The 23,509-nt window shown below is 41.2% G+C and overlaps 2 protein-coding genes across 5 annotated transcripts in view; both read right to left on the bottom strand.

Annotated features, from left to right (window-relative positions):
* aopep (aminopeptidase O (putative)) overlaps positions 1-4,874 on the bottom strand; it is a 70,282-nt gene extending 65,408 nt beyond the window's left edge. For all 3 annotated transcript variants that reach the window (XM_054610681.1, XM_054610682.1, XM_054610683.1), the window contains exons 1-5: positions 4,813-4,874; positions 2,583-3,460; positions 2,109-2,278; positions 1,107-1,320; positions 60-273 (exon numbers count right to left, since the gene is read on the bottom strand). In XM_054610681.1, coding sequence (XP_054466656.1) covers positions 60-273; positions 1,107-1,320; positions 2,109-2,278; positions 2,583-3,418 — 1,434 coding nt within the window. In that variant the 5' untranslated portion in view covers positions 3,419-3,460; positions 4,813-4,874. The remainder of the gene's footprint in view (positions 1-59; positions 274-1,106; positions 1,321-2,108; positions 2,279-2,582; positions 3,461-4,812) is intronic.
* Positions 4,875-5,712: 838 nt separating this feature from the next.
* Positions 5,713-23,509, bottom strand: part of dock8 (dedicator of cytokinesis 8) — a 51,550-nt gene continuing 33,753 nt past the window's right edge. For both annotated transcript variants that reach the window (XM_054611742.1, XM_054611744.1), the window contains exons 30-48: positions 23,131-23,282; positions 21,572-21,754; positions 21,155-21,281; positions 20,551-20,638; positions 20,311-20,407; positions 20,074-20,208; positions 19,703-19,855; positions 17,540-17,698; positions 17,355-17,455; positions 15,613-15,805; positions 14,863-15,006; positions 14,327-14,458; positions 13,788-13,922; positions 13,231-13,320; positions 12,660-12,896; positions 12,402-12,545; positions 11,210-11,316; positions 8,327-8,497; positions 5,713-7,485 (exon numbers count right to left, since the gene is read on the bottom strand). In XM_054611742.1, the coding sequence (XP_054467717.1) occupies positions 7,434-7,485; positions 8,327-8,497; positions 11,210-11,316; positions 12,402-12,545; positions 12,660-12,896; positions 13,231-13,320; positions 13,788-13,922; positions 14,327-14,458; positions 14,863-15,006; positions 15,613-15,805; positions 17,355-17,455; positions 17,540-17,698; positions 19,703-19,855; positions 20,074-20,208; positions 20,311-20,407; positions 20,551-20,638; positions 21,155-21,281; positions 21,572-21,754; positions 23,131-23,282 (2,600 nt within the window). In that variant the 3' untranslated portion in view covers positions 5,713-7,433. The remainder of the gene's footprint in view (positions 7,486-8,326; positions 8,498-11,209; positions 11,317-12,401; positions 12,546-12,659; positions 12,897-13,230; positions 13,321-13,787; positions 13,923-14,326; positions 14,459-14,862; positions 15,007-15,612; positions 15,806-17,354; positions 17,456-17,539; positions 17,699-19,702; positions 19,856-20,073; positions 20,209-20,310; positions 20,408-20,550; positions 20,639-21,154; positions 21,282-21,571; positions 21,755-23,130; positions 23,283-23,509) is intronic.

The raw sequence follows: 23,509 nt of genomic DNA, 5'->3' as shown, positions 1-23,509 counted from the left end.
CTAATCATATAAGATATAATTAGCCTCAGTGTCTCAGTGGTTCTTTGTCAAAACTCCACCTGGGCTTTCTGAAGCAAGCAGACAGGTCCAAACACACGGTGTGGAATCACCCGCTGGGATCTAGCCGACTGCTCGGTAAATCGGCAAGGGTAGTCGCCATGGGAACAAGAGATGCCGTCATCCACCATGCCTGAATAATCAGTTACAGAGAGCCCCCCATCCTCATGGGAAGAGTAACAGAATGAAGAGTCTGAGCGGGTGGTCTGGTCCCTGCTATAGCAGATCAAAACAGGTGAGAGAAGTTTAATACAAGGTTAATAACAAAGATTTCATACATTTTCTTATTAAAATAATATGCATCTCTTGAGTCGGTGAACCAAATATGGCACAATGTGTCCCGTCTCTCTGTGCTAAGCATGGAAATCAAAGCAGTGGAAATATGGAATACATACGTCACAAAGGCAAACCACAGTGATCCCCAAAAATATCTAGCCGACATGCAATCTCATTCACTCTAAATCCCATATCCAGCACTCCCTCCATCCTCAGCATCAGAACCGTTCCAAAGGTCTCGAGCGACATCCAAGTTTCCTTCCAACCTTTCACTGAAAATAAAGGCCTTCCTTGTAGCGGGAGATTCCTGGGGCCTGCAGCAGGCTACAGCTGGGCTGCTGCTGGAGGAAAACCATGAGGGGAGGAGGGGGATTACTGGAAACCACTGGCAGACCTGCCAACCTGCTGGCCAGTGGAGAGGGAGACCCCAGCCCCACCCTTCCCAAAGCAAGCCAGCCCTCTCTTATGCCCCAGCCTGCACTGTTAGATCCTGTACCTCCATACATTTTTGTGAGCTTTACCTATTTTGGTGTCCAAAGATAATGTCTGCTGGGAACTGAACCCAATGCACTATAGCACAAGCTTTAATGTACTTGTCATAAAGAAGCTGATTGAGTACTGCACCCTATCCATCACCCTCAGTCCACCTGCACCATTTTTGGTACGGCGAAAAGGAAAGTTTCACCGTGGAATGTTGAAGGGCCAGACTTGGGTTAATAACAGTCTGGAGAGGGGGAGGTCCTACAGGAAGAAAGGAACAAATAATAAAATACCTGCCAGTCTTGAGTGGAGAGCCCTTTACTTCTTCACTGATGGAGCTTCCAAGTCCAGACATAAGGTCAGCCTCAGCCCATTCCCCAGGTCCAGAGCTGAGTTTGTCCAATGCTGGGGGATTTTCTGCTGTGACTTGACGCCAGTGGCCCACTGCCAAGGTGAAGGTAGAGGCGGGCATGGGCATAGTGACGTAGTAATTCCAGATTAGGGAGCCTGCGGAGAGTAGAGGGAGGGTAAGAGAGAGAGGATGAAAATGTCAAAGGGAGGGAAATGGAGAGAAAAACAGGCAGAGAACGTCGGTAACATTTGAACTGAAATGTCATTTTGTTTCACTTCACCATTCAGTCTGAAGTCGTGTTGTTCTTACTGCTTGTTATTTCAACCTAACCCATCATATCCTCCATGCCAACCTTTCAAATGATACAGATCTAAGTAGCGGTTGCTAGACGCAGTTAACATTTTCTATGTCAATCAAAGAAATATGTCAATTTAGGATTTATTAATTCTGTAAGTCAGTTGTCAACCACCTGTACAGCTACAGTAATCTCATTCACACTTGCATCTATTTTTTATAGCACGTCTCCGTGTTATTTTTTGTTTGGTTTCAACAGATGCCAATAAACACAACTCATCATACCTATTTGAATTATGTCTGAGGTGTTCACAGAGTTTCAGAGTGCTGAAACATGACTAGAGTAAACTTGTGTCAAACTAAATAAGTCACTTATGAAATGTTTCTATATCATTGTCCATACAGATTCAAATAATACCAAAATAACATAATTTCCCCTTTTTTCTTTAACACAAATTATTTCAGGAAAACGTTATTTTATTACTGAACAAATAGTCCCTTAAAACTAAGCCATATTTTCAATCAAGGGTCTAGATAGATAGAAAGTGTTTCATGCTGCTCAGAATCAGAGCAAATTTGTGACTTTGGGCTACATTCATAAAATCGACTTGACTGGTTTCCACAAAAGGTTTGCGAAATAACAGCTTACGTGTGTCCCCGTCCTCAAAAGGTATAGCGGGCTCCTCCCCGCTCATCAAAACCACACACTCACTGGGGGCCCGTACTGTTGCCTGCCACGTTGACATGGCAACAGGCGGCTCCTGGCAGGGGAAGAGTGCTCTGTTGTTGATGGGAGAACCGGCAGTGTAAACACACACCCTGGAAGGGTAAACAATGGTAAACTATAAACAACCCTCATACAATTCTCAAAGGATCCACCAAACTCACACATATACACGTAAAGCATCGACACAGAGAACAGAATACAATAGCTTGAAGCGTGTTTCTGTGAATTAATGAACCAGTATTATTCGAGTCTAACATGGCAAGCTCATAATATTACACTGTCATTCGAGAAGCAGATATCAGAGCAGATGTGCCACCAGTTTTAAAGTATTTAAGAGGGAGTCTAATCATGTGAAACCACTAAATGGTTTCAATGTTTTTGCATCCTGAGACAAACCTGTCGTCCTGGTCTTTGGTCCACCTCACAGAGCCTCCTGCTGGCCTCGTCTCATAGCAGATCCTGAGAGCACGAGGAAACTCATGAGGTGACGCGACCCCCTTCTTTCTCACCTGCAAACTCCATTTGTCTCTCTGAAAATGCAGCGAGCTGCCATCCTGAGCACCGAGGGCACGGCTACACAGCAAGAAGAGCTGCTGCTTCTGCCTCCATCGGCTGGAGGGCATCGAGATAAGATTCTGAATAAAGGCTGCTTGATGGTTCACTGAACTGACAACTGACTTCTCAGATTTAACCTCTAGCAGGAGGCCAGACGTGGCTGACACAGAGGTGACGTCCACCTCTTCCACCTTTGACACGTCGATGTCACAGCAGTCCAGCGTTAAGGTAAAATCACCGTCGCTGGTAGTTTCCCACAAATATGAAGACTGAATATTTTCCGTTTCAGCTGCAGTCTGCGCCAACGCAATGCCAGGCAGAGCCTGAAATTCAGGTGTATCTCTTTCTTTAGCACCACACTTCTTCTCCATCCTTGTCGGAGTCTCCACACGTCCTTTTGTACCATCCTCAACTTCATCCACATTGCGAGGTCTACACACAAACGCACCCTGACTCACTCCGGCCTCTTTGGTCCCAGCTCCAGCTCCACTGTCTTCCTCAGCCGTAGTCCCCGATCCAGAGCAAGGCTCCAGGAACAGAACGACATTACCACTGATGACCTTCCTGTCGAAATGAACGGTCAGGTCCAGCACATAATGTCTGACAAGTATGTGGTTAGTATTGGCTCGGAGTGGAAGGTCATCCGTATCGGGGTTTAGGTCCCCGTCTGGCTCCATGTCACACAAATTGTGTCAAAGTTTAGCAGAGGATGGTTAAACCTAAGAGGCAAGATCAAAAATAAAGCTTTATTTTAATTATGGTTTTATTTTCCATATTACAAACATTTTATCGATCATAGGGTTATGGAAAAAGTGTGTGTTTGTGTAAGTTACGGTCATCACTATTAGTTGATAGTCTATAGCTTCCTGTGGGCTGAGGTGGTTACTTTTGTTTGTGCATTAAGTGTTCTGCCAGTTTACTGCGATGAAGCCAAAACTGTGAGGGTCTGTATGCTCAACTCAATCTTGAATGCCAAACTCAATCTGTTCACACATTCCACAAATGTTTCCACACAGGAAAACTGTTTCATGATCCCATTTTGATCTGTGTTAATGAAGTGGAGGTATAAGTAAGTTATTTTATTAGCAGAACACCTTAGCCCAGCACCAACAAGAGTTAACGATCTGCTGCAGCCTATATTAAAGCTCTCGCTGCTGTATATCAGGGTTTTTACAGTCACAATCCTTCCATTTAGCCTGCTTGGGGCATGGAGCAGGTTTGGCGAGACGGAGGTGCAATTACCATTTACAGCAGGAAATCCTTAGAGGTTATTCAGTGCAAGAGTAAATTCATAAATTTATGAGCACACAAAAACAGAGGATAATATCTACAGCTACAAGAAGAAGAAGCCAAAAAAAACAACAATAATATCTCTCATTACTGTAAGAGGTTGGCTAAAAAAATGACTTAAATGACCAGTCTGTTTCCAACTATGTGGTTACAGTAACATAATCACTTGTAGACTGGCGAGTATGTTCACTGTATTTATATCTGTATACTAAAGAATGAAATGACAAGAAGTGACTCCAAGAGTTTTAAAATGGGTCGCTATGAGCTTAGTGGAGTAAAGATGGATATTGAAAAGAAACAGGATATTAGCTACTTTGTGGAAGGTTAAACTGTGGCAGGTCAGGGCGCATACAGAGTCCTGGCGGGCAAACAGGTGAGAGCTTGCCTTGTAATGCACACTGAAGCCATATCAGACAAAACGTTTCTGTTCACCTCATAAAGGGTTAGCCTTCATGTTTTGGTTTTAAACTACAGGCTAAAGAGCAGAAGTTTAAATACTCAACCCTATATTTGTCTGGAATGTATGACACACGTTACGTCTTATACAGACATGTTAGAGTCTGTGCATAACTATAGGTCTGTTTGAGAGGACCTGACGAGTCGTGTCGAGTTTTAAACTTTAATTTGAAGCAGTTCAAAACCACAGCAGCGGTGCCGACAAGTATCACCAACTTCACTGTAGCTCACGGGGGGGTTTTAGCAATATGCCTAAAAACAACTGTCGGTGTAACGCTGAGTACCCATAAGCACCCGCTTGTTGTTAATGAAATCGACAACAAACCTGTGTCCGTCAATGTTGACGTCGCGCAGTGATGACGTCGCATTGACGCGACAGCAGAAGGTTGTAGTTTTTGGATTTCATCCCCCGAGTTCTTCGCACCTTTTAATCTCAAGATATTTACCAGTCACATTTTATTAATCAGTAATAGTTACAGTAGCCTACTGAACCACCTACCAGTAAAATGGATATAGTTGAATGAAAATATTATTGATAACTAATATTAGTTATCGGGGCGACTGGTTGCCCCGTCGCTCAGAGGTCCCTGCGGCCGATCCACCCGGTCACAGCTTTTCTCTGTCCTGGCCCCTCAGTGGTGGAATGAACTCCCCACCGACGTCAGGACAGCAGAGTCGCTGCCCATCTTTAGGCGCAGGCTGAAAACTCACCTCTTCAAGAAGTACTACCCTGAGCCTTCCTCGTAGCACTTATTGTATTCGTATCAGTTCGTTGCACTTATTGTATTCGTATACTGCACTTATCCTATTCGTAGTAGTTTGTAGCACTTATTGTATTCGTATTAGTTTGTTCCAATTATTGTTTTCGTAGTAATTTGCCTCTGCACTATACTTTTGCTCTGGTTTATGCTTTAAGATGCTTGTTTAAGAAAGGAGATGCACTTATGACTTCTGGTGACTAGTAGTTCTCTTGAATACCTATGTGGAATACACTTCCTGTAAGTCGCTTTGGATAAAAGCGTCTGCTAAATGACTGTAATGTAATGTAATGTAATATTATAATTATAATATTAACTATTATGGATATTTAATCTGCGAATGTTGCGTCAGTTTATCAATTGACAGCAAGCAAGTGATATAGCTATGTAATATTAATAATACAAAAATGTAAAGGCCATTTCTTGAAAGTAATAGTTTTAAAACAGTCACTTAACACTAATGACAATTGTGCATATATTAAGTTTTATTTGGGTTCTTCAATAGGAACAAAATGCATGACAAGTACAAATTACACATTTATTAAAACATAACAGGTATAAACATAAAAATAACTGTTAAAGAAACATAAATGCAGTCTCCAGAAGTTGAATGCCACCAATGTATCTTATAACTGCAACTTTCAGCAATGTACTGCATGATTCAAAAATAGGTATACATTTTAATTAATACTCACACTATAAGATTTGTTCATCTTATTTAGCCATTTAAAAACATTCAACAGCTCATAAATAACAGATGTACCTGGAAACAGAGCGAAAAATATTCAAACGAGTATTAATGTTTATAAAAGTGTGTACACACTTTTGAAATGGCAAGTACATTTCCATTACTGAGATACAGAGTGAGCTGTTATCGGATCAAAGGATATCAGGTTGCCACTATTCAATGCTGCAAAGCAGAAGTAAATCTCTCCTCTGGAATGTATTTTGACAAGTAAACATAATGCACACTGCAAAGCACAGCTGTGTGGAGTGAATGTTGCATTTCCAGTATCTCAGTTCTTAAGGAAGAAAGAAGGAAATAAATTTGGCACTCTGTGTATCGTAGGAAGTGAACTATTTACAGGTACTGCAACTACTGGAACATACACTGAGATTGTTACAGTACACTCGGTCACTGAATCCTGCCTACTGAATAACATTTTCAATTGATATCATTATTGCTATTATTTATCTAAAAATACATTTCCATAAAATGCAAAATAGTTTTTCATACCTTTTGTAAACATCTTTGTAACTATCTGATGTAATACATCTACTATATACAAAATGAGAATTTAGAGATAAGCCATGTGTGATTTAGAGCCTCAGATATAGTATGTCTATCTACCTCTTGTGTAAGCTCATCAATAAGTTAAACTGTTAAACTGACCATTAGCTACATGTTCAGGTACTGTATGTTCAACAATATTAAGACAAGAATGGCCTTAAGAGCTAACACAGGAAATTGTGTCTATTTTTCCAGTGCACAAATCCGTCCATACTCTCGCTGCTCTAACTGGCACATTTCATGCATAGACGCCCAGTGGAATTTCAGAGGCCATTTAGCACATAACAGAAGCATTTATCATCACCGAGTACAAAGTGATTTCAGTATGGCCCCAAATTGTCTACTCCAAACATTATCTAAATAAACACACATCCGTTCACACATTTACGTACACACACAGGACACAAGCATCATTGGCACACACACAGGCCCTGGGCCAGCAAGGACCTCAGAGAGGGACTCTAGTCTGCCTCTGTACCAACCCAGAAGAAATGTTTGCAGCATTATTAGGACTTGCAGTTATCTAAAAAGGAAATCAACAGAGCCAAAGCATCTGAAGATTTTACAGTGAAATGCTCAAAAAGCTACACTTTGCTTGAGATTCCCAGCTCCATATTTTTATGCGCTCACTCAGCTTTTGCCTCCTGTAACAAACAACCTTGAAATCATAAAAGTGGACTTGCAGCAGACATTATTAAGCTGCCGGAAACTGAGTCCTCCATTGTGATCACAATGTGCTGCTCCAGCGCAGAGGAGTGCAAAGGGTGTCACTAGCAGTTCCTTTTTCCCTCGATTTTCTCTTCTTTCATCTTATCTTCTCGTTTCCTCTCTCGATTGTGTGACAGCCTCCACTTCCTCTCCGTAGCGCTCTCTGTCTCTCAGACGAGTCGTGGCATCTCAGGAGTTTTCCTCCGGAGCTCTGCGGAAACTTAGACGTTTGAAGGAATCCCTGTGAGACGGAGAGGACAAGTAGATGAGGGTAGACGTGGAAAACGTCAAGATAAGGGATGATTATGATGATGAGGAAGAGGTGGACGAAGGTTCAGGGCAGGTATGTGTAGAAGTACAGACTTATGGTAAATGTTTCCATGAGCAAGGCACAAAAAATAGGATTTTTTGTATCAATACAGGCCATTATATTGGCCGATATAGCTATTGCAGATGTATCTGTGTGTATACCAATATGTGTTAAAATACTATACTACTATGTGTATGTATATCCAATCCATTTAACTATCAATAATGAATATTGGCAATAAACTAAAGAAATCCAATATCAATAGGGATGTATTTATTATTTTTTTTTAATATTTTCACATCATTTTATTGCTGTAAATATTGGTCCTCATCCAAGTTAATTTGATCAAGAATACTGAAGCAACTGATTTTGAAAGCTCACTTCACATTCCTAAGTAATCAATAGAAAAATCAAAATTCAGGGGTTAAGTATCCCTTTGAAGTACATGCTCATCACTCTGCATAGAAGTAAATTGCGAGATGTATCAAGATCACCATGGTCAATCATGAAAGCACTTAGTGAGCAATCAGTCCTTACTACTGCATGGGTACAGTGTGGCCATAGCTTTGGTTCAGCACTCAATCTGTGTACTGTGGCTCTGGTTCAGCTATCAATACTTGTAGAGGCGACACGGTCACTGTGAATGGATCTCTGCTCAATTCCATTTGTTCTCACTTCTCTTTGGGTTCAGCAATCATACAGTGTTGAAAAAGATCAATGATATGTGTTTTTTTCCCTTGTCAAAACAGAATTGGCTGTTTGACTTGTTTACCTGTTCTCAAGCCGAGGCCTGATGATGGGTTTATAGAGCTCAGGTATCTTCCTCTCCAGCATAGGCCTCAGGTTCTCTCTCAGGCGGTTGTAATTCTTCTTCAGCTCCTGCTGGTACTCCTTCTGGTCGAATGTGATCAGGTGCTTATTCTTCTCAACTGCCTCACCACACCTACAGGACAGAGAGCAGCGTGGAGTTTTAAACTGCGATTTCTTAAATGACATTGCATGAGATGAAGAAAAAAAAAAAAAAGGGTTGAATGTACTTGACCTTTTTAATGAAAATACCTTAAAAAAAAGCTTTGACAATGATTCTATGCAAAACAATCTTGCGGTAATCCCCTCCCTGTCCTCAAGCCTTCCGAAATGCACTGCACTGTTTCATGCTAACAACGTCCAGTAACTACTTGACATAAATTGGACTCCTTTTGCATGCGAGCGCTCTACATATGAGTTAACAAGGCCTCGGCTGTAAGGAATTCCTATATTGGATCTTTCAGTTCCTCAGCTAGAATGCGAGTTAAACTGTAAATGACCCACATAGCTGTTTTAAAACGCAGTTAAAAAAGCGGCAGCAGAGGTAAATCTCCAAATCACAAATGACTCACAAATAAAATGCTATTCTCCCTTATGCCTTATGGTAACGAGAGCACCACAATATTTGAGCTGGACTAAGAGTAGAGGGCAGGAATGGGGTCTCCCTGCGGTCCTCTATCATGACATGTATAATGGCCAACATACAGAGCAGTCAGCAGGAAATAAGAGAGACTGAGATGATTGCAAACACATGTCTGAGTTTATCCGTTAGCTTTTAAAGAGGGTAATATGGAAACAGCAATGTCGTGTAACAGTATACAGTAAATACACAGGGCAATGAGCATTTAGGACAGTTCACAAGAGAAAAGGATTTTCTAAGCCGTAAAAACATCAACTGATATATAGCTTTCTGTCTGACTGCTTGGTTTGAAAGTTTTAAAATGGATTCTCCTGATGTCATGAAATAATTAAATATATTTATTTTATCAACTGACTAATTTGGCAGTTGTCTTCTGCAGTAAAAAAACTATAAATGGCTTTTCCTGTATTTGTAACTTCATTCACATGTTTTCGAAGCTGGCTTTAAAAGTAATCTTTGTCTGTTACTGGGGGTAGATAATCCAAATTTGGGAAACGGGGAGATGGGACTAGAAAGCAGCAGCGCCGCAGCTTGTGAAAAGCTCAGACACCTGTCAATCAAGGAAACAACCTTTCCAACATTCATCTCTTCAAACCTTAATGCGTTTAAGAAATGCTATAAGTGAGAACAAGTGACATAATAGCTTTGAGACCCATTTTTCAGCTCAAATGTACTGGCTTGGATTTTTTAAGAGAGAAGTACCTTTTTATTTTAGACAACTGCAATTCTATTTTAGTTTATCACTTTAACAGTGTCCTTTTATACCTAAATTTCAAATATTTTTTTTAGGACGCCAAACAACCAAATTTTTAGTTTTGTTTTAGAAACCAAAGAGAATTCATGGCAATATAAGATGGTTTATAGTTTAACAAAATGTAGTTGTTGAAATGAATGCTTGCAGGCTAATCATGATTAAAAGTCAACAAAAAACGTTACTAGGTTTTAAGTTTACATATGAGTAGTCTTATTTAATATTATGCATAATAGGAGGTCACAGTTTATTGAATGGAATATAAAATTAGCAAAAATCTTGCATAAATTTGTGATTCATATCTATGTTGCTGCAGCTATTTAATGTGAACCTACCCACAACGTTACAGTTCATCTGTTAACAGTACGGAGTTGCACAGAAGATGACATGTGTAGGTGTGAGGCCTGATGTCTTTATGACTGGAGTTATTTGATTCAGTGGGGAAACAGGAGATCAACTTCTAAAATTGTGTTTTCTTCAGCGGATTGTGTTAGAACACCACTGTCAAGGAAAATTGGCATAGAAAGGGTCGAGTGCCAGCTTAGCTGGATTTAGGATGGAAAGAAACCTTTATGAAATTACAGTAAATATTTGCCAACCTGCTTGTAGCAATCAAGGCAGCTGGAATGTGACATGAGTGGAAGAAAATTAAAACCACCTTTTGGAGGCAAACTGCGAATGCCCACGAGATGAAAGCACACGCATACAAACACAGACACATGCCTGCACAAAAGACACACATCTATTGCACAAAATCAGTATATCCTCAAGACACACTGCTGTGGGTAGGGTGGTTTTAAATTATGTTCTGAATATTCAAAATATAATGAAACTCTTGGGAACATTAACCTTTTGCAATTCAAGTAAACGTGATTATGACAAAAAAATATCTTCAAAGACATATGGGAAATAAAAAAGTATCCTCTGTCACAATGGGTAATATTATTTCACACTCCTCTTACTGTACATGTTTGGTTGCTTTAAGTAGAATCTGGTGTGCACTTTAGTGCCGATTAGTATTTCCATCTCTGCATCTTGACTGACACTTTGCTTAAACAGCAGGATATCAGGTTCCATCACTCACAGTTGTCTCCGCTGCTCTTTTATCTTCCTACACTGACACCAGTGATGATGTATATATAGAGCATCCTGAAGAAGACTTTCACTCCGTCAAGTCAAGTCTCACAAACATACTGAATTTTCTACTCAACAATCTCTTTGAAGTATTGTTCTACACTTCCACCTGCTGAGCCAGCGCCAGCCACTGGTAACAATAAAGGGAAGCACAAATGCAAATTTAAGTAAAATAGTTGGATAACTCCTTTAGGTTTTTTTGGCTCACCATGAAAGTTATTGTTTTTATGTAGTTTTCTTTTTTTTTGTGGTGTTTTTCCTCATTTTTGCATGACTGGTGCTGCGTGGAGTCACTGGGTGGTGTTTCTTTGATCGTATCTTACCTCATTATAAACTCTTTGAAACACAGGCGCAGTTTATTGTGGTGACGGAAGAGCTTCGGGTCCGCTGGGATCTCATTCAGGAAGACCTGGGCCACCTCCAACGGGCCCTACAACGGGGGGGGAAATGGACAAAAACAAAGGGACTGAGTTAGAGAGGCATAGAAAGAGAAAGCAAAAACAGAGTGGAGGAAGGAAAGAGAGGAGGTAAGAGGGGAAGCGTTCGAGAGTGTATGAACAAAGGAGGGATCGTTCAGGCAGGGGGAAACGACTTCCGAACTGAATGCCTAATGCAAGCCTGAGATGCTGAACAAGAACATGAGGAAGATGTCAGATCAGGAAAGGAGCCATGATTAGCCTCCTGCATGGCTAATGTCCCTGCTAACACTGCATACACCCACCTTTTGGCTCCCATTTGCCCAGTATGAGATCTTGTTATCCCAACTTATATTCATCATAAAAACCACATCACGCTCTCAGAGTGTCTGCATCACGACAGGCACAGTTAAACAGCTCTGATTAGCATCATAAACGCATTGGGCCTGGGCCTCAGTCCTTGGTCTGAGCTGCGGACGCACACGCAGAAAGCCAGCCTCCTGTGCTGATTACAGTCAAGAGTTATATGTTTACGGAGCTGCTGAGCATTAGCGTTATGTATACAACCACCGGGTTGGAGCAAGGGACCTGTCAGATTAGACGCCGGAAGATAAAGCATAGGGGGAGGGAGTGGAGACGCTGTAGCTAGCTTCATCATTACTCCAACATTCACCAGGCTGGCAAGACCTGGAAGCTATCAGATCAAAGAGACCTCCGGTTCAGCATGCCGTGCAGCGGGGACATGAAAGGAGAGGAGGGCCATGAATTGACGTTTTAACTAAATCAGGCGAAAAGCAAAGGACGGATTAGTGTTGCGGATGGGGTGAAGGCTTTGATGTGTGATCACTGTCATGTCTCCCACCTGCACTCTGTGACTACAATGGAAACTGTAAATGTGATAAGATAAATAGAGGTAAATTATTCAGGTTTATTTCCCCCCTGCACATTAAGAAGGGACACTCGGGGGACAAAAGGGGCTATGATACAAAGAGCCATCATTTTGGGATAACAGCCATCAGGTGGTTAAGCATGAAGTAAGTGATCATTTCAGCTATAATAGGCAATGTAAAATAGAAGCGGTGCACTGCAATGCTCGTACCTGGTTAACAGTGGCTCCCACAGAGCCTTGAAGCAGCATCTGTAACATCTTAGCATCGGGCTGTTCTCTATGTGTGGCAACTGCTAGCTCTCTAGTCTTCTTCTGCATGTCCTCTATGGCCACCTCAATAGGGGTCAGGTCAAACTGGAAGCAAGAGAGAGGTAATATTGTACAAATTCATTGCTGCAGTCATCAAAATGTGGAGAAAGAGTCTTTAAAAAGTGGTTAGATGTTCCACAACACAATATTGACACTTACCTCCTCTTTCTGGATGACGTTGATGCGGGTCTTGATGTAGGGGAAGGCGTGCATGGTGGTGAGGATGGTCTTCCTCTTGTACTGCTCGTAGAGTTCCCCACGCGGTCGCCCGCTCTTTGTGAAGGGCGTGGTGTACATGAAGCGCCGCAGGTTGAAGTTCTTCTCAAAGTTTGTCAGCCGGTCTTTCATCTCATAGTCATCGAAGAAGGGTTCCACAAAAGTGATCTGGATGTATGCCTGGAGAGGAGTGGTGGTTTAGTTTTTGAATAAATGCAACAAAGCAGACAAAAAGGAAAATACACCTTACAAACAGTCAGTTTTTTCTGTATTACAGGTGTTTGTTTCTTCATAAATCTAAATTTGCATGTTCTTTTTCAGTCATTCACATAGACTGGGTCGGGACTCACAGGTGGGTTGCAGTAGATTTTATTTTGATCCCCAAATAAATTGATAATAGAATTTCTTCCCTAGTATTCTACCTACCATTTAACTCTGCAGTGCACTTTTGAGCCACATGAGTAAGTTGTTCCCATACATATATGATATCTACTACAGTGGTGAGGTCACCTACCTTGCTGGGGTTGAGTTTTTTTCTGTCCACTGGTGTAGAGTCCTTGATCATCACCAATGCTTCTTCTCCAAAACACTGACTGTAGAAGTTCTAGGAGTTGGCGAAATTTTGTTTTTAGTATACAGTATAGTGCCTAATATAGTCTTTCATGACTTTTAATGCAAATATCATACAGATTCAAATGCCATTCAAGGCTACTCATTGAAAATAAAATGTTAAAAGAACACTTATGAAGCATGAAATGTCATTGAGCAACTGATTCATTTACTTTTTTAATTCAAGAGTGAGGCTGGCATTGTATTACTCTTCGTGACATTATTTCTCCTTTGAGGCATGTAAATGAATACCAAGTTTTCCAGGCGCTCTAAAAACTCACTAAAAACAGATGGATGACTGTGAGTCTTGGGTTCTTTCATTCTGTTCAACTCAAAGTCTCTTAGTCATTATCAGATTCCACAAGTCCAGCCAGGCACCATCTTCCCTTTTCACTCCACCTCAATTATACATTGATTCACAAAATGCATATCAGTTCACACACACACTTTCCTCTCTCGTACCTCCAGCCTGTGTGATATCTCAGGCAAATGTGTGATCCTTGGCTCCTTGTAAATGAATTCCCGTTCGTCCAGGTCGCCGAACTTGGCCCCATAAAAACCGACCCGGAAATAGGTTCCAAACATCCTCTTGTGGCCCTGGAGGGAAGCAAAGAGGAGATTTTAGATCACCCTCTAATCAATATGACATCAGTAACGTATTCTTTCTCATTACCTTGATCGCCTTTTATGAAGAACACTTTGAAGAGTTTATTTAAAACATTTGATATTTCTGTAAAACATCAAAACATACTAGTAAAAATTGCATTAATTGTCTTTTTCAATGATCTTAGTTATCTAAATGAATTCCAAAGGACATTATTTAGTGTCCTTTAGAGATATTGAATAAAAATGATAGGTAACCAACTGATTTTTAAATCAAATTTCCCCTTCTGCCATAGATCTTTCTACATTAAAAACTACAATGCCTCACTGTTTTTCCTATTTCTACTTTAACCTTACTGAATAAATGAAGCCGCTCCTACAGTGCCGTTTAGCTTTACCTTCTGAATGATGTTATCAAAGGCTCTCTGTAGTTTGTCATGAGTGGATGCCAGCTTTCGGAAATCTCTGTGAGCCTCGAGGATTGGTATGATGATCTTGTAGACCTCATTCACTGCCTCGAAGAGACTTCCCTGATGAGACACCACATACACATTCAATATTTAAAGAGGAAATATTTGCATCCAACACTTATAATGGCAAAAATAAAATGGCAGACAGCCATAATATTTATCATTAACTTCTCGATGCAAACATTAACTGTATCCCAGTTCCATACTACTTACTGTAGCTCTGAAATCTTGTAGCGTTAAATATGACCTCAATACTTATTGCATTAAACCTATTCTAAGGTGGTGGGTTAGGTACAGTTTGGTCCAATTTAATGCCTTATCCAAAACAACATATAGAATAACATATTTTTATCGAAACTTGATTAGTATGCAGTATGAATTTGGGACACAGCCACAGGTTTCTAAGTTAACACTACACTCCAAACATTAATATCATAAACATCAGTGTAGCTTCATGGTCTCACATTGCTGAAGAGCTCTGCAGCCTGCTCTAACAATCCCACCAGGCCACTCTCTGTGAAGTAGCGTCCCGAACACACCCCGTCCTCGTCTGGGGACAGAATGTCATCCGACACCGCCGACTCCTCCAGCACATTGGCAGAGATGTTCTGAGGAGAAAATCAGTCAGCTAATCAATCAATTAGCCCTCTTAATCAAATAATCAATCACATGGCTGACTTTAAAAGGAGATGTCCTACAATGGGAAACGGAACTGATTTGATGACCATCCAATCAATGACCTGCTGACTGCTGCAGGTTAGAGTGTCCTGTACCAAAGCGCCACAGAGGTCATGTGTGTGACACAGATCATCGATAACCCCATCATCACAGTTACTGTTATAACTTTGTTTCCAGTTCAGGGGAACTGTCTGTTCTTCTCCCACGGAGAAGCACATATGCTTTCCCCTCCAATCCTTAAACTTCAAAGGCATCGTAATATGCAGTGGAACCAGGGGACCATATTTATATGTTGACGTTATGAGTGTACAGCACCCCCCTCTGGACACACGCAGCCAAATTGGGAAGAAATCCGTGAGGAGATGTGTGTTGTGGTGTGTTAAGAGAGGGAGGGTTCAACAAAATAAGCAACAGTCACAACAAACAAATGCTGAATGCTTAATTTGTTTGGCTTTAACTGTTCCTTCTTTCAGTCTAGGCATGTTTTTTTATTATAAGCTCCTTGCTAAATTGGTGTTTATATCTGTATTCTCTACCTGGAAGGTGACGCTACCAACAGGTAGGTACTTGTGATCTTCCAGCATGCTGAGATACTCGGCCACCAGAGCAGCAGCGTGGACCAGACACATGGCCGACTCAGTGTAACACTTCCTGTTGTTGTGCTTCTCTGCCATGTTCTGCAGCCAGGTCAGACGGAGGTCAGGAGACGTCTGGTAGCCCTTTGCTATCCTGAGGAGAGAAGAGAAGGAGGGTATTGTTGTGTTTTTTTTGTTTTTTTTTCATATTTCCTTTCCTTTATTTAACCAGGTTAAAATCACATTGAGATTAACATCTCCTTTTGAGACACAGACTTGGCTAAGAAGTCAGAAAAGAAACAGACTTACAAAAGAGACTAAGAACACTGTCGAGCATTAAAACAATAACAAATTTGAAAAAAACTTTGTCAATGCAAGTGCTGCAGGTATGATGCATTTGATGACAACATTTGTGTTTATATACTTTGGCATAGACCAGAGACAAATAGACAAATAGTGGCACCTGCACATTCACTTAATGCATTTGTAATTTAAAGAAAACATAAATAATTAAAGGTAAAACACACTGTATAGAAAACACAAAAAAGGAGGTCAACACTATTCTAAACTGAAGAACTGAATCAGGAGGGAAAAAACATTTATCTACTTTATATAAAATGTTAAACAAGCGAGAAGCCTTTACTATTCAATTGAAATTCTCCACTCAAATGTTTTATATCTACGGTTCTTAAACTATCACAGGTTAAGTTTTATGCTTTTTAGACCCTTTTAGAATCCAATGTTGCACTCCATAGAATGTGTCACATGAACCATGATGTCACCCCGACAGTTCTTTCCTACATTACAGGAATAAATATAAGTTGCCCTATATAGAGTGAATATCTCATAACATAATGTGTGCATGAGAGTGAGTGTAGCAGCCGTGAAAGCATTCGGGTCGTTTAGTGTTTTTCTGGGCAACAAAAAAATATGGAAAATGTTTTCCTGTTCATGGAACGCATGAATAATCATTAGCCTAACAGCATGGGAATAAATCTGAAACACTCTGAATGAATTTATTTATAAAGTAGGTGAGTCACCATACTATACAAATTAATTCAAGCATCTGGAGACCAAATGTCTTGTGCGTCAATGACCTCTGTGTTCGGGAGCTTGGAGGTAAATGTCGGGGTGAGTCTAGGTAAGTGTGTAAAGCTAACGGGTCGTTCTGTGCAGCCGTCAAACACTCACCAGGTGACTAGGCCCACAACCCAAACAGAAAGGTGCATGATAAATGACACATGTAAGTGACATTAGGGCATGTTGAGGTAAAGCGCCTAAATCAACACACAGCACATGTATGCTCTCTTTGTCCCACTGTTTCCCCTTCATGTTCTCAAACACACGCTCGCCTCGTACTCAGACTCTCACAGACACACAGACACACAGACACACACACACACACACACACACACACACACACACACACACACACACACACACACACACACACACACACACGGTTTGCATTTGCATATACACAAAGCCAGATCAGGAGACTAAACTGCTACCACATGGTTACCATAGTGAGGGCACCAAATAGAGACAAAACAGCCCAGACCACAGAGAAATAGGAACCAGCAGCACAACATAGAGAGAAGCCACAGGGGGATGAGAGAAGGAGAGAAGACAGGAGAGAGGAGAGAAAGAAAGACACTAACGACAGGGAGAGACAGCCTTTAAATGTTGCTGGTGTGTCTCACCTGTACATGAGGTCCATCAGCATCTCAGGATCTTCCTGGAACTCCCTCATCTTTACCGTGTCTGACAAAATACTGTTCAGGTTTCTTAGAAGCTCATCCACCTGAAAGCACAGACAGCACAAGAAGCAGGCGTGAGGCTATGATCTGATCAACATCAGCAATGTAATATAGTAGTGTTTTTATACCTGGGAGGGCAGCTGAGTGTTCTGCATCTCAGTGTCCTCCTCTGCGTAGGCCAGGATGGTGCGGAGTGAGCGTCGTAAGTATTCCTCCTGGAAGTCTGAGGACTTGCCCACCAGGGAGGCCAGAGACATGGTGACCTGCATCTTCACTCTTGAGAAGTTCTGGCAAAGACAGAGGGGATCGCAGTGAGTGTCGGTGTTAGTTTTTTTTTTTACATATTAATACTATGGAATGCACCTTTTGACTCCTTTCTAGTAATTAAACCATCCATTTTTGACCTGACCTTCAAGTTCCCTACAATAGCATAGAATACAAAATCTAAATAAACCAATAGAATACATATAAATTGAAAATAAAAAAAACATGTATGCACTGCACTTTGATATGTGTATGCAATTGTCGAATGTTTAAAGAATATTCTAACGTGCAATTTAAACTTATCCAAATCTTTCCAAGTCATGCAATATAGTGTCTATGGAAACACAATGCTTGTAATGCTTGCTCATTATAGTTAAATATTGCAATTTGACAGCACACAGAATAATACAATTTTTTGTCCCTTGGCCCCTCCCTTTCCATGTCTCTCAATCCTTTACACTACCTGTCCGACATAACAGCCCTGACAGACACCCCTCCATCCTCTGTAGGGAAGTGTGTGTGTGCATGTGTGAGCGGGAGTGAGCTTGTGTATGTGTGAAGTCCCATCAATCTCCAGCATGACCAGCTAAGCGAGAAATGATCTCCCATTAGCAGAGACATAATCACCCATGGATCATCTCTACGGCCCCATTCTGTTCAACTGAGCATGGAGCCAAAGAGTACCCACCCATCACTGCCCTCTAACTCAGTGTGTGCGTGTACTTGTGTGTGTGTGTGTGTGTGTGTGTGCACTCAAAAGTACCCTAAATGATAGCTTAAGTCAACACAAAACCCTCTTTGTATTTCTCTCTCATTTTCTTTCCATATGCCCCTTTTCCTCTGGCTTTCTTTGAACCGTTCCATAACTGGACAAGGTTTAACCACAGGTATCTGCTTTAAGTGGGGTTTTTTCATTTCTTTTTTATTACCACAATCTAAAATTAAAGTAAAAGATGGACAGAGGAGAAAAGTGTGTGTGACACACGGAGAGGAAGACGATGGCGGATGAAGGGAGGAAAACATAAACAAAGGAAGAGGTGGAGGTTCTGAATGAATGAGTCATGTGGCTGCTACGCTAATTCAGATCACAGCTCCGTCTGTATACAGCATATAAACAAACATACGCTGGAACACGCAGATGGGAAATACTCTCTTTAAACTGTAGATACTGTTTGTGTGTGTGTGTGTGTGTGTGTGTGTGTGTGTGTGTGTGTGTGTGTGTGTGTGTGTGTTTGTAAGTGTGCTCCACAAGCTGGCGTCTGACTTTCATTAAAGTGTACAGACTGTAAACACAGGAAATATCGACTGCAACAGCAGTTATCGAACAAGCAGAGAAAATGAAAGGAGATACTCCATTCTAAACCTTCCTTCCTTCCTTCAGATCTGTCTCTGCTTCACCTCCTCTATCTCTATCGTGATTTCCTCCTTTCCGCCCATTTCACACTCTCTCCCTGCCCTTGAGGCACATCAACTTACACATGCACACATATGTACTGAAACCCACACACACACACACACACACGCACAGAGGTCTGGCTGTCATTAGTTTAAGAGGGGTTGGAACATAGGGAGACAGTGACATATCTATGTGCTCTCGACTCAGAGACACATCCCTCAGCAGAAAACTTTCTGCGGCACGCTCAAAATAGGCACAGAAAAGACATTAAAGCCGAGCAGGAGAGGAAAAGTGGAGAAGACAGGCTGAAATGTGTGTGACAGACTCCCCCGCTTCTACGTGTGTTCAAGAGCACATGTATCATAAGCAGTTTCTGAACGCTCAAATGCACTTAAATTAAATTTGATCCGACATAAATGCAATTTCTTCTTCAAGCTTAGATGTTAGATAAGGTTTCATCTGATAGGGAGGTAACACATGCTTGACATTTGCTTTGCGTGTGTGTGTGTGTGTGTGTGTGTGTGTGTGTGTGTGTGTGTGTGTGTGTGTGTGTGTGTGTGTGTGCTATCTGACAACACACTGGAACATATGCACAGGATCATCTTTTTTCTGTGTGCGATTGTGTGCTTACGCTGGCATTGCTGTAGCTGTATCTCATGATGAGGTAGAGGGTGGCACAGGCCTGGCTCCTGTTCTCATCCACAGGGCTGCTGCAGTACTGAAGCACCTTTTGGCACAGGTCGGCACACTGCTCTGCCTCCTCCTCAAACATCAGGTCCCCAAACTGCACACATATTCAGACAAATTAAATCAGGTATACACAGACACACGCGGATATGTACATAAATAATTCTGGCTTGTATCAGCTTGCCACCACCCACGAGTAAATAAGTACATTTAATTTAGACAAGGATAATGTTTCGTGTAAACACACCAACTACACGCCTCCTCCTAAATTTCAATGGCAACCAAACACTCACACACACGTCAAAATGAAAGTACCTTGACAACAAGCGATCTGAGTGTGCTGAAGGTGTGAGAGAGAAAAGTGGTGCTCTGGTTGCAGGTGAGGGAGTGAAGTAACACCTTCAACACTCCGCCAATCACGCTGTCCTTACACTCAGCCAATGGCACTGCCTGGACGGGGGACATTAAAAAATTAGCAAAATCTAAACAGATGTGTTAATTTTCAAAACACCGAGTGTTTAGATATTGCATGAGTGTAGGTTAGAGTGTGACCTGAATAATGGTTTCCAGCAGATCCAGCACTATGAGGTTAGCCTCTGTGGCTAAGTTTCCACTGATCAGAGCCTCCTGATCCAACTCTGCTTTAGTCCTGATGGAACACGAAGAGAGTAAGGCAGATATTTAGAGAAGAAAGCACAGAAAGACTGAGAAAGCGAGCGAGAAAGACTGACAGTCGCTGATAAAAAGGGAAATCTTGAAAATTTGACCGCAGACGTTCAAGTTGTTACTTACTTATCCTGTCTGTCATTGGTCTGTCTCCACTGAGTGAGGTCTTTCCTCCATCGTAGGTTCTCTCTGTGACCCATCGTCCTTTCAATCCCTGTGAGGGATTCAAAAGCAATTTATTATGTAAAGAAATCAGTTAGTGAGAAAACTATTATGCATGTTTACTTGAATACAGGTTATATACTAAACTGTATCATAGAAATCCTTGCAGTCTAAAAGATGAACTATGTTTTATGACAAAAAATGTATTTCAGTGCAACACATTGAATTAGATGATTTGTGTGAAAATGTTCTAATAAAATTTAACATTTAGAACTGTATTTTTACAATAATAAATAAATATAACATTTACCTGGTCTCCTTATAAACCAGAGTATACTCATACTTGAAATCCTGCTACACAGAGCAGTTTCCTGACTAACATGCTAACCTAAGCATATACTGCGTAACCTGAAATTGGTTCTTACAATGACTTGCTGACCACACATTTATAAAATACTTTATAAAACATTCACTAGTTTTTCACTAGGTAGTTCCAGTTCAAAAATATTGCAGAAAATGCAGATCGCATTTTGACAGAAAAGCAATTTAAAGAGAGGAGATACAACACCTCCAACTCGTTTCATCATCTCCCCGCGGGCTCCCATTCCTCTCAGCAGGGCTTCTTCCAACTGCAGCTTGGCCTGCTGAGACTTCTGTAAGGCCTGGGTGCTCACTTTGTCACCACTCTGCTTACCCTACAAACACATATTCATCGTTAAAAAATAAGTGCATACAGTTTTATTATTTGGTAGTTAACACGTTTGCATTCATCCTTAAGTTCGGTATGATAAATACACATGATGCTGTCCCTAATGAAAAGAAGGGCTGGGCGATAATTTAATACATTTATCATCTTAAAACTGAATAATATCCTGATAAAATCACATATCGAGATATCATGGTACACAATTAATATGTCAAAATTGAAAATAACAAGCACATACTAAATAAAATGAATTAAAAGTTGATAAATGCGCAAACTGACCCCATACTCAAAGCAGGACACGCAGATAGTTAGCAGCTCCAGCAGCTTGTTGAGCTGCGAGTGAGGCATATCTACAGTCCAGCGCTGAATCAGACTCCTATCAGCGTTCTTCATCACCCACAGGAAACATACCAACAGGTGGCGACTGGTGTCTGCTGCCAGGGTGGCTACGGATTTACCTTGCTGGAAAGAGGAGAGGAGAGAGACATGCAGTATGATACGTTATAATGTAGCTCTCACTGAACATCAAGAAACACCTGCACTCATTCAGGAACACACACACAAACCTCTATATATGCATTTGCAGTATGTGCACCCAGATCGACAATTAACCTTCCAGAAAAGAAATGAAGGGTTGGATAAATGTAATTAAAGGTAATTAAAAAATAAAAAATCAGTGTAAACATCCTTGAATGGTGTTTTATGTATGTTATAACATAACATATAGTCATGGGTTTACTTCGATCAAAAATGCTTTACAGCCCGATGAATTCAAATATATCTATCATAGCCGACTCTCACTGAGAATCACATCCATAACACTGTCAGTGGTGGTCTCCTGCTCTACCCGTTGAATCATACAGCGTGTATAACAAGTATATCGAACAAACTAATGTAGTAACTAGTGTATCATTCACAAGCTTCTCTAAAGCACAAACACGGCTGGCCACTTCTTTCCACACAGGCTTTAGTGAAGTATGGTTCTCTTCCCCATCTTAATAGGCGTTAAATCTACTGCAGATTAATTTACCTTCATTCGTGTGATGAATGAATCGCTACTTTAGAGGGCTACTCCTGCTCCACTGTGTGGCAGATTTGATGAATGTAGCCATTAACCTCCTAGAGCTCTGGCGTCCCACCTAGAACCTGGTTTCCAGGTCTCTGTTTCATAGCAGAGCTGAGTGAAGCTCACCAGCACCAACATCAAATATTTGTGGCATATAATCAAAAACAGGAGTTGTTTATTTGAAGAAAGGCTTCATATGTTGCTGACATTGTTTGAGGAGGACATGGCTGAAAATATGGAACAAGCGCCATGTTTGGATTTGTGATGGATACCAGGCCGATGGCTCAGTTGTGCGAAAATCAATTTTTCCACAACAGTATTTCATGTAACAACATACAAGGGACTGATTCATCTCCCTTAGAGAAGCAGAGAAAGAGAGCAAGAATGGCAGCGTTCAGTTTTAGTGCCTGTGTTGTTGCTGTAGCTACATTTGATGAATGTGTTTGTCAGGGAGGACGGCCCTGTTCACTTATGATGGCAATGCCTTCCCATAAACCATCTCCCGCAGAACTGTTTATGTGTGTGTGTGTGTGTGTGTGTGTGTGTGTGTGTGTGTGTGTGTGTGTGTGTGTGTAGGATTTTTCAGGATGGATGAAGTGTGTGTGTGGCTCTGACAGCCAATCAATCTACCTCAGTGCAGCTCACCTGTTAGGAGGCCCAATAGTCACTGACTCAATCACACACAGATGCACTTTTGAACTTTTAAAAATAATGAAAAGCAAACTACAATCAGTTATCATTTTATCATTATGGAATTATGTCAGAATTTTACCATGGATGCCATGGAAACGAGTGCATTCCGTCCCAGTGTGTTGAAGGGGTTCCCGGCAATCGCCATGGCAACAGACTGATTGATGGGTGCGACATTTTCAAGGTCATCCTCCGGTCCGCCCGTCTTGTTTTTCCCGCCGCGCGTGTCAGAAACTACGGAGACAAAAAGGGGTCACATATGCGGAAAAAGAGAGGACTGGAGCATACAAGATTTAAATTACAGCGGTAACTGTGCAAAACATTTGACACTACAGAGTCTTTATCAGAGTTAAAATTGACTTAGGAATTAATCACTAACACATACTGGATGAACCACACAATACATGACACAAGAAATACTGTTAAAATACTGCTAGATAAAATAAAACTTGATCAAAACA

Source organism: Anoplopoma fimbria, chromosome 13 (assembly GCF_027596085.1).
Source record: "Anoplopoma fimbria isolate UVic2021 breed Golden Eagle Sablefish chromosome 13, Afim_UVic_2022, whole genome shotgun sequence".
Classification (NCBI taxonomy): Eukaryota; Metazoa; Chordata; class Actinopteri; order Perciformes; family Anoplopomatidae; genus Anoplopoma; species Anoplopoma fimbria.
Note: the sequence above shows the minus strand (reverse complement) of the source record. Positions and strands in the feature narration are given on the sequence as shown.